This window comes from Archocentrus centrarchus, chromosome 11 (assembly GCF_007364275.1).
Source record: "Archocentrus centrarchus isolate MPI-CPG fArcCen1 chromosome 11, fArcCen1, whole genome shotgun sequence".
NCBI lineage: Eukaryota > Metazoa > Chordata > Actinopteri > Cichliformes > Cichlidae > Archocentrus > Archocentrus centrarchus.
In genome coordinates, this window is record NC_044356.1 from 16237119 (window position 1) to 16249532 (window position 12414).

Below are 12414 nucleotides of genomic sequence, written 5' to 3' on the forward strand. Positions count from 1 at the left end.
GAAGAAGCGGTGGGCAAACAGAGATATAGTGACATGGAAAGACAGAAAAAGAGGGGAAAAGAGCAGTTATAAAGAGAGGGACAGAGGCAGAAGAAGACAACAGTGAAAGAGAGAAAGAGGGCAGACAGAGAGGTACAGGGGAGAGAGAGAGAGAGAGGTGGAGAGTGAATCTGTCATTTCGGAAGCTGTATTGAATCGAGCTCTGCGTCAGGATGTGCTCTACATGCTGATGACCCTTCCACATACGCGCACGCAAACACACATACACACACACACTCAGAGGGGGACATGGTTCGTTTTCTGGCAAAGTGCTACTGCCCCCTGCTGTCCTGATGGCATATATAATCCACTGTTACCATGACAACAAGGGGGAGGAAAGGGGACTTGAGATGGGATGTATAATTCTGCTGCTAATTTGTCTTTCTCCTAGATTTTATGTGTAATTACTTCCACTCGTGTGCTGATCTTTTCAGAACCAACCAAAACCAGCTGTGATAACCCAGGAACCCCACGCTACGGCTCCTTGAATCGGACGTATGGTTTCAAGGTAAATCTCTACTCGCAGACTAACAGTGTATGTGCCTCGCTACCCAAGAAGTGAACTCAGTAGCTGATAGTAGCTTTTGCAATTTAAAGAAAGAGAAAGGAAAGAATGAAAGGCAGAAGAAGGAAGCAGGAAGAAAATGTTAAGACACTGAAGTGCAGTGCTTTAACATTCTTATCCACTATGCAATACCATCAGGGAGGCATCTTGTCAGTCTTAAACCCATTTTGCAGGATGATAATGACTCCAGACATGAGGCTGGAGTCATAAAGAAGTATATTCAGGGACAAGAGGAGCAAGGAGTCCTACAGTAGTTGATTTACCCCCCACAGAGGGCTGATCACTAACAGTCTGGGATGCATCTAAAACTGTTTGAATTCACAAATCCAACAGTCTTAGAGGGCAACCTACCAAAATTAATTTGAATTAGCTGTTAACTTAAAAAATCAAAATAATATATCTTGAAGGCCTTAAAGTTCTTTGACAGACTTACTGATTATGAAAGCAGGAACTATATTTTAAAGGGGTTGCTACCTGCTATCACGGAGGAGGGAAAATATCTGATGGTTGATAAATATTACAGTACTGCCAGGTAGAAAACTTCATTATATGTCTCACTTCTTCTTTTTGAAGTGCTTTTTTAAGCATTTTGCCTTCATTTGGTAGTCATTAGTGTACACATGACAGGATTGGAGAAGAGGAAGAGAGGGGACAATGTATAACAACTGCCAAATGGATAAACCACATTTTCTCCATTAATCCTAATACAATGCAATACTGCAGTGTATTGTAGGTATGACCTGGAAAAACTCCTTAACATCAGTTTACCAAGGAAACACTGTCCATGGAGTCCAAGTTCTTTTATTATTTATAGGCTACACACAAAAACCAAGTAGAAAAAAATAGGTTCCTTCCTTCATAAACATAAATTGGACCATAGAAAGAGACTATAATTTTGAAATCCAGCACTTCATTCAACTAGTCTCAAATTAGCTCAGGTTGAACTTTGGAAGACTGGATATTTGTGGAGATGATACTAATATTTTCAGGAACGTGAGGGATGCTTGAATTTCAACACTTAATGTTACAGGCACTCTACACTCCATCTGCACATCTATCTGGCTATATTTCTGCCAAGGCCCACTCAACAAGTATTTTACTGTAATTTATATTGTTGCATGCAGTATTTCTCAGCACACTAATTCATCTGTTAAAATATAAATGACATTTATAATAGCAGTACACAACTTTGAAGTTCCTCTAAAGGTATTCAGACTCCTCTGCACCTATTAAATCTGTTAAATTCTCTTTAATGGCTTCTGTCTGTGTCTTTATTCCTAGGTTGGGAGTGTGGTGTCATTTCAGTGCCAGCCTGGTCATTTGATTCAGGGATCTTCCTCCAGAACCTGCCAGCCTGATCTGACATGGAGTGGGGCACAACCTGAGTGCATACGTATGGAACACACTGTTTCAATTTGTCAGCTGTTCACCTTTTCATTCCTTCAGACTCTCACTGAAGTGTAACAATGTATCTGTCCGCCCCCCCCCAGCCCACGCCTGCAAGCAGCCAGAGAACCCGCTCCATGTGGACGTGGTAGGGATGGATCTTCCTGGGTTTGGCTACACCTTGGTGTACAGCTGTCAGCATGGCTACTTCCTGGCGGGGGGTTCTGAACACAGGGTCTGCAAGAGTGACGGCACTTGGACTGGGAAGATGCCGATATGTCGAGGTAAGTAATTCACTTCTGTTTCGTTAAAAAATGTACTGTTACAGTCATTTTCATTGCTCATGTTTGCATTAAGTATATTTGTTCGAGCTTATCTGAAGCAGTTTAGCTTAAATGAACAGATAGGAGTGTTTGAGCATGTTTTGCTCAAGGAGACTTTGTCAGTTCACAAACAGGGACAGACAAGCCATCTGGAGTAGGATGAGATTTCCTGTTGAGTTGATCAGCCTGTCGATTGGTGGTCAGCCTGTAAAAAGATAAAACCTGTCCCATGGTGTTTTGTCCCTTCACTAGATTTGCCATGCATGCCCATAAAGGTGAAGGCATGCATTCGTCATGCTTTATCAAGCTTAAATGACAACCTTGTGAGCCATCACAGAAAAAAAATTACAAGCTAAGCATCCTGTACGTAGATAATACTATAGAATATTTTGAACAATTATCCACTGGAGCATTGATTATATCAGCGAAACTTGCATCAATCCTATTGCAAATATGTAATGCCAATATGTGCAGTTTTCACTCCTTAAAATCCTTTATCTTGTGCTATATTTTTCAGTCTTATTTACCAAGACATGCTTTTCCTGACTGTGCAAAGAAAACCTGCAAACTTCTTTTCTGAAACCTTCCACCAAGGCTGACCACCCAGCTGCTCTGAAGTAGTCTTTAAAATTGGAGCACTCCTTAATCCAATTTAAGGTTCCAGGACAAATAACCTGTCCCTTGCTTGCATGTATTTCTTGCCAACAATATCTGCACCTTGATATGATGATACAGGCTGGTCTGAATGGTCAATACAAAACGTGTCCTTAAGCCAATTTTAAAAGGATCTGATCTGCACAGCAATTATTGGTCATTAACTCTATTTGCATTTCAATCTACAAAAAAAATTAAAGAGGTTTATTTTGCACGACCCTTTTTCGGCTCATTTCTCACTCATTGTGATCAAGAGTGACTGCCGCTGCATTCTAATTTGGTTACTTGTTAGTATGAATTGCACTCTCCCCTGTACATGTATAACATGGTTCATTAGGATGTCGGCTGAAAACTAAAATATTTTAAAATACTTCATGCTGCGTCCCCACTGCCCTGCTTGTGGGTTTTGATATGACGTTACCTTCTCCTTCTGTCTTTCTGTTACGCGTGCAGCCGGAGAGAAGAAGAAACCTGTGAAAGCAGTAACAGGAACCCCCAGCCCCAAACTAAACGGTCAGTTGTACTACCGTCTTTTCTATTCCAGGCTATTCCAGCCTTTTCATTCCTTGTCTATTGTTGACTTATCTGTTCCATTTTAATCTGGCTTAGTCTGTGGTTCAATAAATTCTGCTCAGCTCCTTTTCACTCTGCTAAGTTCTGCTCCTCAGTGCTACTCTTGTTTTTTCTTATGTTCTTGTCAATTTTATTGCACTTTACTGCTTTCTGTGGTAGTTCTAAATAATTTATTTTTCCTCACTACACAGAGAAAGGTAAATTAAGTGCTGTGAAATTCTGATCTTCTCTATGCTCTTCTTTTTCTGCTCTGCCACATTGTATGCAATTATCTGCATAAAATTCACACACTGTCTATTTATATACACCAGTCTGCCGCAACATTAAAATCACCTGCCTATTATTGCCTCCCGTTGGCAACCAAAAGAGCTCTGTGTCATGAACCTGGGGCCTGTGGGGCCTCTATTGATATAGCTGGTTCTGCTGTATTCTGAGGATTCTTGATCTGATATGAAACTGGGGAGTCTAGAGGCCTGGCCAATGCTTTGGTCTCACTGTCACGTTCCTCCGGCTGTTTCTGAGCAATTTTTGCTGAACTCCCGGCTGGGAAGAGGTGCTGGAGTTGTGTTCGGTATGTGACAATGTAGGTAAGGTTTCCAAGCAGAAACATAGTCGTGAGCTGACATGAAATGTTAATCACTTCTGCCAGTGGCTTTAATGCTGTGGCTGATTGGTGCAGTCAGTTGTTTTGTTTTGTTTTTTTGTTTTTTTTAAAGATTGAAACTGAAGAAACGACCGGACCGTAATCTAATTCATGCTCTCATCTCTTTTGTAGTTCCGGATGATGTCTTTGCTCCTAACTACATATGGAAGGGTTCCTATAATTACCGTGGGAGGAAGCAGCCTATAACACTGAGCATCACCAGCTTCAACTCCACAACGGGGAGAGTCAATGTTACCCTTAGCAACGGCAATATGGAACTGCTCCTGTCAGGCATGTTACATTACGGTTAATTATTCAGTAATCTACATAAAGCACTTTGTTTACCTGTCAGAGAGAATCGGTGCTATGACATGGCAGGTCATGACAGGACATTGTTATAATAAAATGTAATTGTGATACTAAATGATGCTGTATTGATCTATTGACAAAACTGTCAGCAAGTAACTAAACAGAACTGAGAGCACTTTTATTCTTTATTGTTGGTATCTAAATTTCATTTCCTTCTTGAGGCTGCCATGCTTCTTTATAATGTTTTTGTACCCCCCCCCCCCCAAAAAAAAAAAACTTACGTACTCACTCAAACGCACAGACAGACACTTACACGCACACCTACCTCTCAGGGTCCTACAATAGCGTCAGCAGGGGGTTAAGACCCTATTAAAACACAAATCCTGTTGAAGCTAGAATTGCTTCCTGGAGTAGCAGAGAGCACAAACACCGTATCACAAAACCGCGCTGCTATCAGACATTCGTCTTCTGGCTTAAAGGAGCAGCTTTAGATCAATAACAGCTAAAGCTGCACTCACACAGTCACAGAAAGGCCAGTGGCCAGTTACATAAAACTTGCATGTTTTTTGTTTTTTTCTGTTTAAGGCGTAAAGTTTTCCTTTCCTAAGTAATATTCCTAAAGGCAGGAGGAGTTCAGTGTTTTGAAAAATGTTCATACTTTATACTTTCCTTCCAAAAGTGAAGCTAGATGAGTATCAATTGTATTTCAGGGTATTAAGTTCAGAGCTGGAGTTCTAGTGTGGTTAGGCCAGCTAGCAGCAAAGATTGGAGGCCTGAAAAACAGGTGTCTCTTCCCGTATCGACACCTTTTTATGAGAACTGAATTTATTGGCTTATCTTCTGTTTCCTGGTTTTCTCCATTTTTTTTTTCAAATCCATTCATCCATCTTATTTTAAAGCAATGTTTTTCTTTATTTTACAGCTGCATTCAGTTTGCTATATTTTCTTTTTGTCCCAATAAAATGTCAGAACTAATGACATGTATTTATCTGACGCACCAGAGAAAGTAGAAACACATGCTGTAGGAACTAATGATCTGTAGTGAGCAAGCCATTATTTTATTTGTTGTAGTGTAAACAGTGTGCTTATTCTGTGCCCTCTAGGAGTGTACAAGGCTTCTGAGGCCAGGCTGTTGCTGCTGATGTATCAGGTGAATTATGTGAACCAGGGAAACCAACTAAAAGATTCAGCCATCTCTCCCGCCAAGATTATAGATGATTCCTGGACCATGGATGGATTTGTAAGTCTCAGCAGATAAAATCAACCTAACCAGATTCAGTTGAGCTGGATTTAGATTTAATACATTATCAGACAATCTAAAGAGGAGATTGCAATGGAGAATATTCGGTCAGAGGTGTTGGAAGCTGAATGAATACCACGTTTAAAGTCTTAATAATCAATTCTAAATAGTAAACTAACTGAACATTATTCTGCATACTTCTAAGCACTGTTGTGGAGTACAACACATGTGGAGCACATACTGTGTGTCTGTAACTACATTTGTGTAAATATATATTCATAAAATATTTAAACTAGACGAGTACACTCTCCAATCTCATTGTACATCCTGTATAATGACAATAAAGGCATTCTATTCTATTCTATTCTATTAAGGCCAATGTCATATTTTGCAATTCCAAAGACAGTCCTCTAGATTGGAGCCAACATCTAATGTGTCCTTTTTCTGCCCGTGTTCCACCTCTTCACTGGGTTTCGTGACATTCTCCTTGGTAGTTTTTGTGTAATCTTGCCAAGAGACAAGCAAACAAGCAAATAAATAAACCTCACTGAAAATACACCTGAAAATACCAAGAATGCAGCAAAACCCAAACATCATCTGGAATTCATTTGCTCTGCAGTGTTGACATGAAACCAGAATATAACTATTCTTTGTCCCTCTGTTTTTTTCTCTCCACGGTTGTTTCCCCATCTCTCTCATCTCTCTCGCCTAAACAATTTCTCAACCCCTCTTTCTTTTTAATCTCCAGGTATCAGCAGAGCCTGATGGCTCTAGTTATGTATTCCAGGGTTCCATTCAGGGAAAAGACTACGGACAGTTTGGACTGCAAAGATTGGGTAATTCTCCCTCAATTCTGCCAGCAGCACCAAATAATACCGTCTTCTTTGAAATTCAGCTGTGAATGACTAAAACTGATACTAAAATCAGGCAAACCACTTCACCAAACTAATTCAGAAAGTAATCTGGGAGCTTCTAGTGGCTTTATTGCTGCCACTGGGACAGCCGTGCAGTAGTTACATTCTCACCAAGTGCAAAAGCTGCTCTTTAGACTGACAAATGTAATTAATTATCCAAATTGAAGTAATTATTATCCTGCTACATCACTGTTGCCTGTCCATTGCCAATTACCAGAACCCCTGCCTCAGATATCACAGCTACAACTAATAGAAATGTACCCGCAACAATGTTTATTCCTTCAAAACAAAACAGTTTTATCAAATCACCCAAAAAAACTGATGTATTTCCTGTTTTTTCACAGGTCTGAATATGTCGGAGAGTCAAAACTCACCACCCCCCCAGCTTGGTACCAACAGCAGCTCCGTGGCCATCGCCATTCTGGTGCCTTTCTTCGCTCTGATCTTTACCGGTTTTGGCTTTTATCTCTACAAACAAAGGTATGTGTTCAAAAAAAGCAGACCTGCACGTATCCCTGTGAAGTGTCATTCAGTTGAATTTCAGCAATAGAAAGGGACACGTTCCTGTCATTGCATCGTTATTCCACTTCTGTTCTCCATTAAAAACATACAAAAAGTAAAAAAAGAAAAAAAGGCATTGTTAACGTTTTAAGAAGCTGTCTAATTCATGATAACAATACCTGCCTCGGTGCTTCGGCTGTTGAGGTGCTCAAAGACAGTTAAGTCACTGTCTGTTGCAAACTGTGCCACAAAACATCTCTGTTTAGGAGGTGGTAAATTGGATTTTTTCAGAGATATGGTTTAAGCACAAATGACTGGTGTTCGCATTGTTAACAGATGCAAATAACTCCTGTTCTGCTGTTAATATCTAAAAAAGGCTCGCTGAAGGAATTAGTTTTGGATGAGCTGATTGGAATCTCACTAGGCTTCCTAAAAAAGTACAACACACTCTCTAATCCTTCTTAAGGCTTGTTTACAATGCTTCTGCTCTCAAGACTGCATTCACTATTGTCCGCTGGCTGCTCAGTAATGTTAAAATTAATAGGCAATTAGAACATTTCTCTTCTTCTAATGGTGTGTTTATGATTTCTTCACCATATTTTTTTTTCCCCACAGAACCACACCAAAAACACAATACACAGGATGCTCAGTCCATGAAAACAACAACGGCCAGGCGGCCTTTGAGAACCCCATGTACAACACCAACGCCAAGGCTGTGGAGGGGAAGGCTGTTAGATTTGATCCAAATCTAAATACTGTATGCACCATGGTTTGAGGATTGACTGACCTTACTTGAATTTAATGACTCAGATCTCTAATGGGACCACGGCTGGTAAGAGATGACGGAAAGGCAAAGCTGTGTGCTTCGATGCAAACTTCACCGTGAACAAGATGGTCTGTACACTGATTACAAAAGACCTTCATTCCCAGTCCAGAAACCTAATCTACCCCGGCTCTCCAGCTGAAACCAAAACCCAGCATTGGTTTCCGTCACTGACAGCTTTTTTGTAATCACAAATGATATTTGAACAAATATGAACACAAAAGTCTGCTGCCCCTGATAGATGCAAGCAGTCAGCGTGAACTCACTGGGAGATGTAACATCAAGCGATGGAAAGGGATACTACTGAATGGAAAACCATACTGGCTATTATCTATCTCTAACCCCAAGACTCAGCAGGTCATGGATTCTTTATAATTGGATTCCAAACCAGATACATCCATTATACTCTAACCCCTTATTTAACCTCTCTCGCTATCTGTAATATCAGTACTAATGATTAAGCCATGACCTGCTAGTTGGACATCATGACATGTTATCACAACCCAGTGCCAAATTTTGTATGTCATACAAAGTTGTGAAGAGGAGGACCCAGGCCTGGGATCTATGGCCACTCGTGCCTGGAGAAAGAGAGCGCACATCATCAGAGCCCAGCTGTAGTTAGAAATTATAGAGATACTCCACTAGAAATATTTTTTCATAAGTAACATGTTGTCAAACAAACTGTAAAATCCTTAAATATGAACAAAAAACAAAATGAAACACAATGACCGCAGACGGGGGGGGGAGATGTGACATGAAGATGATGTCATAAAAGACACTGTGATGTTAAGAAAACTGTTTCTAGCTATTTGGGTTTAACACTGACAGTTTAAAAAAAAAAAAAAAAAAAAACACTGTCACCAGCAGACCATCAGTAAACTGGACTAACGCTTTGTGAAGAGGAAACTCTCTAAAACGACCACGGAATACAACACTAACAACCAGACAGGACAACCTCCTGTCTCCGTTACAACCAGAGGCTGGTATTACCAGCTGGCATTTGTCTTTTTTTTCTATTGAAATGGGATCTAAGATGGCTAATGTTAGCAGACAGTTGCAAAAGTTGCTTTGAAAAGAGACTAACTCCTAAGCGAAGGATAAGGGCATCCTTGGAGATGGAGCTATAATCCTAACTGAACTGGGATTAGAGCACAGCAAAACTAAAAGGAGTCTAAAGGGGAGCTAGCACTTAGAGAACAGATGAGAGACTGTCTCATCTAAAGGATAAACTGCCTCTTCCCATCCAATGGATAAGAGAGGAGGCTAAGGAGATGGAGACAGCCCCTAACTGAACTGGAAGTAAAGTAAGAGAGTCATTAAGAGAAAAAAGAAGATTTTAAAATTGTAATACAACCAATGGGAGGCTGTCTAACCTGAAATCATTTACAGGGAGAGGGGCAGCCCTCCTTCTACATAATGAATCAGATCAGACAGAATATGAGGCGAGACGTTCCTGATCCTGCGAATTTAAATGGATTTTGACCAGAAAGACGCCGAATGGATACAGAGGACTCTGATGGACTAACAAAGAAAAAGACTTTGACAAACAGAGAAAGCTCTGGCACTAAAGCACATTTCACAGGAACACTACCTGTCTACCCACTGAGAGACGGACTAGCACAGGGATGGAAAGGTTAGAGAGTCAGAACTGACAGAGTGAATGACAGTCACAAATGATGACAGGTACACACATACAAAATCTGGAAAGTCAGGTAGAGAAGTGGTATTAAGACCCAGCGGTCATACAATGAGACAGACAGGTTCAAGAAAGATGAGCCGGGTCTTGGACTGTTGGAGACTCCGTCGTCTATGTAACCACTTCACAGACAGTTTAAACACAGATTTACAGGCTTACAGAAGGACATACAAAGAGACAAGCTGAGAGACAGGAGACAGAGACAGGCATAAACTGATAGGCTAAAAGAAAGACAAACAGGGTTGTAGCCCTACGATTGTGGACACCGTTCCACTGTAATTCTGCACTCTGAGAGTGCTTATCTTCTTTCTTTCTTACTGCTGCAGAATCTTCTGATCTGTAAATCTATTGCATATATATATTCGGGAGCATTCACCACCTATATTTTTGTGCTATATATTTACCACAGGGGAGGGGCTAAAGGGTAAAGACAGATTATAGCAGAGTTTTTAGAAAAAAAAAGAAAGAAATACCAGAATAAAAGACATAATTATGTGCTATTCACAGAAGTCACAAACAGTATTTTGGTTTCCTTGTAACATTAAGCTGTTTTTTTTTTTGTTTTTTTTTTTTTAATTTGTTCTGTAATGTGAAGACCCTCTTACATGCATTGTCTTTCCCACTGGGGCAATCATGAGCATCAGTGGTATTGTTGTTGTCATTACTGTTGAGATGCGAGGTTTGCCAGCAACAGTTTTGCTCGTTAGATGGTTTTATTCCACATTTATCACAGGTGGCAGATTTCTAAACCCTGATAGAGTTTGTACGTTGCCATTTTTTGACGCCTGCATTGGAGACATCGGCCAATAAAAATACATAATTATCTCCATTGAGACACAGACAACATTTTAAGGATGGAACTGAAGCTGGGGTAACAGCTGGGGTTTTTAACATAACTGGTGCAGAGAACTGTGAATCAAAACTCTGTACTAATGTTTTTGAAAATAACAGGTTATCTAGTTATTTTTTAAAGTCCATAATAGATTAGTAGAACACTTCAGCAAACCTTTTTGTGATCATGGCAGCACAGGAACTTGTGCTTTTAATGGAGCCCATTTATTTGATTACACATGGCCAAACTCTTACCCAGCTCCGTCTCTGCATGTTGTGATCGTCTCCTACAATTCAAGGCCAAAACTTAATATTGAGCTAAAATGCATTTAATAATACTAATGGATATAACTGCTGGTGAATTGCCCAGGATGGTTGTTTACTAACAACTCACTTCATGTTTCCATTATTATGTCTTATATTAGGAAACGATGAATTAAATTGGACACGTCTAACTTGTAACGTTAAAATGACAAATTAAGGTAGCTAAAATGGCAACTTGTGTCACATGTGGTGACACATCAGCAACTCTGCAACAAATCTAAATGCACAGTATGAATATTGGTGAGCCCAGAACAGAGTTTAAGGATATGTATTAAAAGAAAATAGACAAAATGATGGCCTGCTTGCAAAGAAATGGAGCAGAGCTACTATTAAAAATATATACAGTTCACACTGCACATTGCATCTGAACCCTACATATTGATTTGTTTTCTTGCCCAGCGTGTTACTCAGGACACCTTCAGTGTGAACCGTATTTGAGTCACACCACAAACAGGCCTTAAGTCTTAATTTTGATTTACTGAACTATCCTAATTATTTTTAGGTGTGTTCTTTTGTGATCTATTTTGCCCTTGTTCTAAAAATCAACATCAAGTTTTAAACTGAAGCACACCCTTTGACTCTTTAGGTTTAAAAAGAAAAAGAAAGAGTTTGCATTACCTTTGGCACTTCTGAAGTCTCAAACACTTGTAGTGCAAGAACAGACAGATTTTAATGACCCCCGCACATGTGTGTGTTTGGTGAATTTCAAATCTTATCTAACATGAACGAACCCGTTTAGGATCATTTTTCAAGATTTTTGCTCATTTTTATTTAATAAAAATAGCCATATATTCTCAACTCAATATTCCAGTTTCAGTATCCCCACCCCCGCCCCAGTGTGATCTGCCACCTTTTGATAAACACTTGGCAACCTTTACTATATTTTGCCCCTTTCTGCCACTGTTGTTGCGCTTGATATGAGCCTTTCTGGTGATTTCATGTACCATAAATGAACCACTGCTGAGGGATGAGTTAGATGTCTGAGTTTTTGTGTGAAACCGTTCAAAGTAATTAACTATTATGGGGGAAGGGTCTGGAAATAAAGCATAAACTATATTAATTGGTCCTTGGAGCAGGCAGGAATAAATGTATCAATCAGCATTAGTCCCTGTTTTGCAGCTCTGTTACTTATTACAAAAGTGCTCATTTTTTTGTTTAGTTTATTTGCTGTTTTTCTTTTGTTTTGTGTTTTGAAGACTCTGGTTTAAAGAGTGAGAGGCTGAATTCTGTTAGTCTGGGGTCCCACACATGATGGATAACTAGACTTTTTAATGAGTCTGGGTGCCAGGGTGAGCAAAAAACCTCCACTTTGTTTTAAGAACCCCCGCTGCTGTGACCACAGGCACCAACTGCAACCAGCTGACAGAAAACCCCTTTTAAAGTCATTACTGATTTAAAAGCAACGGTAGCTGTGGCTTCATGGTTTATCCACGCTGTGACTGTGCCGCACTTCATCGCTATCACGACATTGTTTCTTATTACAGGTTGGATTGATTGTTGCCGCTCTTGTTGTCGCTGTTGCTGTTGTTGCCGTTTCTTCAGTATGAATCTGACACAGTGCCTACCAAAAACCACGGGACCCTCCCTTCCGCT

At 40.1% G+C, this 12414-nt stretch overlaps 1 protein-coding gene across 1 annotated transcript in view; it reads left to right on the plus strand.

Moving 5' to 3' along the window:
- Positions 1–10255, plus strand: part of csmd3b (CUB and Sushi multiple domains 3b) — a 381849-nt gene extending 371594 nt beyond the window's left edge. Inside the window, exons 64-72 of the mRNA XM_030740552.1 lie at positions 474–547; positions 1886–1997; positions 2095–2274; positions 3421–3480; positions 4316–4474; positions 5596–5732; positions 6481–6568; positions 6991–7126; positions 7763–10255. Coding sequence (XP_030596412.1) covers positions 474–547; positions 1886–1997; positions 2095–2274; positions 3421–3480; positions 4316–4474; positions 5596–5732; positions 6481–6568; positions 6991–7126; positions 7763–7922 — 1106 coding nt within the window. The 3' untranslated portion in view covers positions 7923–10255. The remainder of the gene's footprint in view (positions 1–473; positions 548–1885; positions 1998–2094; positions 2275–3420; positions 3481–4315; positions 4475–5595; positions 5733–6480; positions 6569–6990; positions 7127–7762) is intronic.
- The last annotated feature ends 2159 nt before the right edge of the window (positions 10256–12414 follow it).